Source organism: Euprymna scolopes, chromosome 46 (assembly GCF_053919585.1).
Source record: "Euprymna scolopes isolate OS-2025 chromosome 46, ASM5391958v1, whole genome shotgun sequence".
NCBI lineage: Eukaryota > Metazoa > Mollusca > Cephalopoda > Sepiida > Sepiolidae > Euprymna > Euprymna scolopes.
The window spans coordinates 175,883,364-175,887,728 of record NC_136527.1 but is presented as its reverse complement, the minus strand read 5'-3'; the positions used below and the strand labels follow the sequence as shown (position 1 = coordinate 175,887,728).

At 41.9% G+C, this 4,365-nt stretch overlaps 1 protein-coding gene across 1 annotated transcript; it reads right to left on the bottom strand.

Moving 5' to 3' along the window:
• Positions 1 to 339: 339 nt before the first annotated feature.
• Positions 340 to 1,485, bottom strand: LOC145270287 (uncharacterized). The gene has a single exon (XM_080125931.1). The coding sequence runs from the start codon at positions 1,483 to 1,485 to the stop codon at positions 340 to 342; it is 1,146 nt and encodes a 381-aa protein (XP_079982057.1).
• Between the last annotated feature and the right edge of the window lie 2,880 nt (positions 1,486 to 4,365).

The following is a 4,365-nucleotide window of genomic DNA, read 5'->3' as shown; positions in this document are numbered from 1 at the left end:
CTGCGGTCTGGGGATCAGTGAACCGGAGGCTGCCAATTTCAGCGCTGTCGTCGTCCGATGAATCCGGCATATACCAGAATGATGGTTCACTGGTTGTGGAACTCGTTTCACTTTTGTCACCGAGAGGCGGCTGCGACTGTGATACTGCTCGTAGATCCCTGACGTGTCGGGGCACCCCATCAATCTGCACGGCTTGTGGCCTGATCACCTGGGTAACACGCCTGGTTCCATAGTGCGTGGTGCATCTGCCACGGGGGTTCTTAAACCAGACGACGTCTCCCACTTTGATACTATCTCGTATCGCCTCTGGTTCGGGTAGAGAGCTGGCCTCTAACCCTTTCACCCTGACATGGTACCGGTGCAGCACCTCAGCCGGCGCGGTAGAGGGCGAGACATCATCCTTAGAGGTGACGTTGTACCAGTATAGCGCTTCAGTATAGCTGCAATGGTCTTGATGGCCCGGTGGTTCTGTTCCACGATCCCGTTCCTGCTAGGCACATGGGCGCACCGAAATCGTAGCCGTACACCCCAGCCGTCTGTGAACTGCTTGAACTGCCCGCTAGCAAAAGCGGTGCCATTGTCCGTCAGTATTTCGGAAGGAGGGCCACGCTCAAGGAAGACAACGGCGGCCGTGTCCTGCCGACGAAGTGGCCAACACAACGCAAACCTCGACGGTCCACAGTCAATCATCGTCAAAAAATCCCCACCGTTGTGGTGGGTCACGTCCACCGCGAACCTGTCCCAATTGTTCTTTATGCTCAGTTTTCCCTTCCTCCACCGGGCAGGCACAGAATCGATCGACTTGCAGCTTTCACAAGTCCTCACCACTGATTCTACCTCCTTTCTTGACACACAGGGGTCGACCAGTCTAGCGAAGTAGAGAGTTCGGTTTACACCGGGGTGCCCACTCTGGCAATGGACGTCAGCAACATGGTCTGGCTTGAATCGACGCCCCACCACGGCGCAGTTCACAGGTGCCGGTTCTTTCATTTCTTTCAGCAGGTCCAGCCAACGGCACGGCAGTCTGGTCAGCTGATCCGCGTGATTCTGACAGGACTGTACTAGCGTCACATCCACGACCAGGTTGTATTCCTTGATGGTTTCGGTTAGGGTAGCAAGCTGCCTCCGTATGAGCATTTCGCCTGATGCCTTCATCGCCAATCGTTCATTTCCACTCAAGGCATCTGTCGTCCATCGATACACACATGTGGAGTCTGTAACGATGTGCAGGACTCTGGCCGGCCACTGGAGCGCCAGGTTGACCCCCTTCACTGTGGTATCGGGTTCGGCCAGGTTGATGTGCCTGGCGTCGTTTTCTGGCCGAAGCCACCAGGCATCTTCCACGATAGATCTGTTGACTGTCAGAGCAACACCGAGTGTGAGCGAGCTGGCATATACCCAAACCGTAAACTCGCTCCCATCGACGCACCATTTCCCTTGCACCGGATCGTCCTCGGAGACTCTGGCCAAAGTCTCCTCTAGCATTTTCCGCAGGGCGGGGTCGTGCAGCTCATCGTCCCACCCAGTAGATATGGAAGTCGCTCGTCGCTTTATGGCCGCCACTCACACATGGGGAAGTGGCCCACCAGTTTCCCACAGATGGAGAAGATGCACCGACGCGTGATGCTAGTTAGTCACCACCTCTTCCCCAGCGGAGTCCGTCTGCGCTACCTCTCACGTGCAGGCCAAGCAACTTCGTCCCATCTTGCAGTCGCTCCAGCTCCTTGCACGTTAGTCTGAAGCTTTCGAAATGTCCTTTAACCTTTTGTGCAGGCATGAGGCTCTCGTTCACGTAGATGTCATCGATATATGACGATGTCGCTTGTTGCACGGCTTCGTCCTGACGGCGGATCGCCTGCATGATTGCCGTCATGAGGTTCAGGCAATAACGTGTCCCTTTAATCTTGACCGTCTGGTGCGGCCACAGCGATTTTTCGACGCGTATCTGCAAGTAAGCTCTTCGCAAATCAAGAGCAGAGAGGAGGTTAAAAAAACTGACTACCCAAATAATTCTAACTGAATTATTTGGGTAGTCAGTTTTTTTAACCTCCTCTACGCTCCATACCACTAGCAAATATTCTAAAAAAATAATAATTTTCAGACTTATGACCCTTGAAAAGTTATTCTGAACGAAAAGCGCTTCGGGTGTATTTTAACGATCTTGTTTTAATCGACTTATTTCTTTTATTGAATTGTACATTTTTTACATGCAACTTGCCCCATTTTTTTTTCCTTTTCCTCACCCCGTTTTCCATCTTATTTTAGTCGATTGAATTTACGCGATGGTTCACTTCTTTATAATTATTCTAAAATTTTGCCAATCCAATAAAGATATATATATATATATATATATATATATATATATATATATATATATATATATATATATATATATATATATATATGTGTGTGTATAGTTGCCAGGTTCGATAGCATCTATGTAACAGTGTTTGTAAATGTGTCCCTTGATGTATGTATAATGTTTTGTTCAGTGGCGGCTCGTGCCTAAGATTAGTGGGGGTGCTGTTATAAAGAAAACACCTTTTTTTTTTAATATTGTGTAGAAATAAAACAAACAAAATTATACATAATTTATACGTATGCACACGTATAAAAATACAATAACTTAAAGGAATCCTAAATAGATGTAAATATTTTACTTATTACATTCATTTGAAAGTAAACTCCATTCTTCTTGTTTTAATTTGTGAGAAAAGATTGATAATTTTCTCCTTAACTTCTGAATGACTGCTGAAGAACTTTTTTATCAATTGAAAGCACTGCAAGTTCATTTAGTCTTTCGCAACCCATGGTGTTCCTTAGAAAAGTTTTTATTCTTTTCAGAGTTGAAAAACAACGTTCTATCTCTTATGTAGTCATGGGAATTGTCAAGATAATTTTTATGGGTTTTGTGATTTCACTAAGAACATCGTTTAAATTGTTTTCCAAAATAAATTTCAGGAGATCAATTACTTTGCAATACTCATGGATATCTGACCTACGATAAAATATTTCTAGCTCAGTTTCAAACTTTTCTTTGTCAATCATGGAATATGCTTCAGTTGTCAAGGATATCTCTTCTGTAGGTAGTTTTTTTTTTCTTAAAACTAGCAAAGCTTATCTTGTAAAACAATTTAGCAAGTATTAAATGTTTAGTTGAAGAATATCTGTCCGGTATATCAACAGATATATAGTCACACAGTTCTTTAGCTTCGCCCTTGAGTGTTTGTAAAGAATTTTCACAGTATTTGGTGTTTCTTATCTCTAAAATAGCAGTTTTGAAATTTGTTATGTATTCATTGACTTTATATATGCTAATTTACCGAGAAATAATTTCAACATGAGACATAATTTTATGAAATAACTCAAACCAAAATATGAAATTTTCATCGTTCAAATATTTCAGAATTCCTATCGTTTCTGCAACGGTCTCATCTACATATGATGTTGACTGAATTTCAGTGACAGTTTTTTATGCTTGGACATTTTCATGAACTCTATTTATGTATGTTAAAGTTCCACCTTGTGGCGGATACACGTCGAATGCTTACATCCAGATGCTTCTTGAAAAATGGACAGACGCTGTGGTGATCTAGAAAAGAAAGTCGGAATAGCCAAAATGTTAGAGATAAATATTCTAGCATTTCGTGTAATGCTTGCTGCATTCCTCATTATTAAATTAAGTTGATGCGCATAACAGTGAGTGAAATGCGCATTACTATAAACTGCTTTTATTTTCGCCTGAGCACCAGCTTTTTTTCCTTTCATGACATTTGCATCATCAAATGTCTGAGCTATCAGTTTTTGGCGATTCCCTTGAAGGATTATATCTAATTGTTGTAGAATACATTTTGATATCCTATCAGCGGTTTGGTTTTCTGGAATAAAGAATCCTCAAATGAGTTCAAGTATTTTTTCATCCAAAACGTACCGTAAAACAATGATCATTTGTGTATGTTCAGACACATCTGTTATTTCATCAGCCATGACAGCTACAAAGGAAGCTTTGCTAATTTCTGCCCTTATTTCATTATGGTATATTTGTAAAAGACAGTCAAGTATGTCATTTTGAATAGTCTTGGAAACACCTTTGAAGACATTACTGGTTTCTAAGTGATTCTTTAAATCTGGATCTAATTAAGATGGAAAATTTAAAAATCCTCTAAATACACTTGGATTTACTGAATCATCTTTTTCATCATGTCCTCGTGAGGGAGTTTCAAAGTTCCCACAAAAGAAAATACAATCTATTATTTTAGATAAAATTTCACGGTTCTTCTTAACATTCATGTTATAATGATTGATTGAAAGTCTACAGGCCTCACTAAGTTTTGCTTTAATATTTATGGTCCCCAAAATTGATAA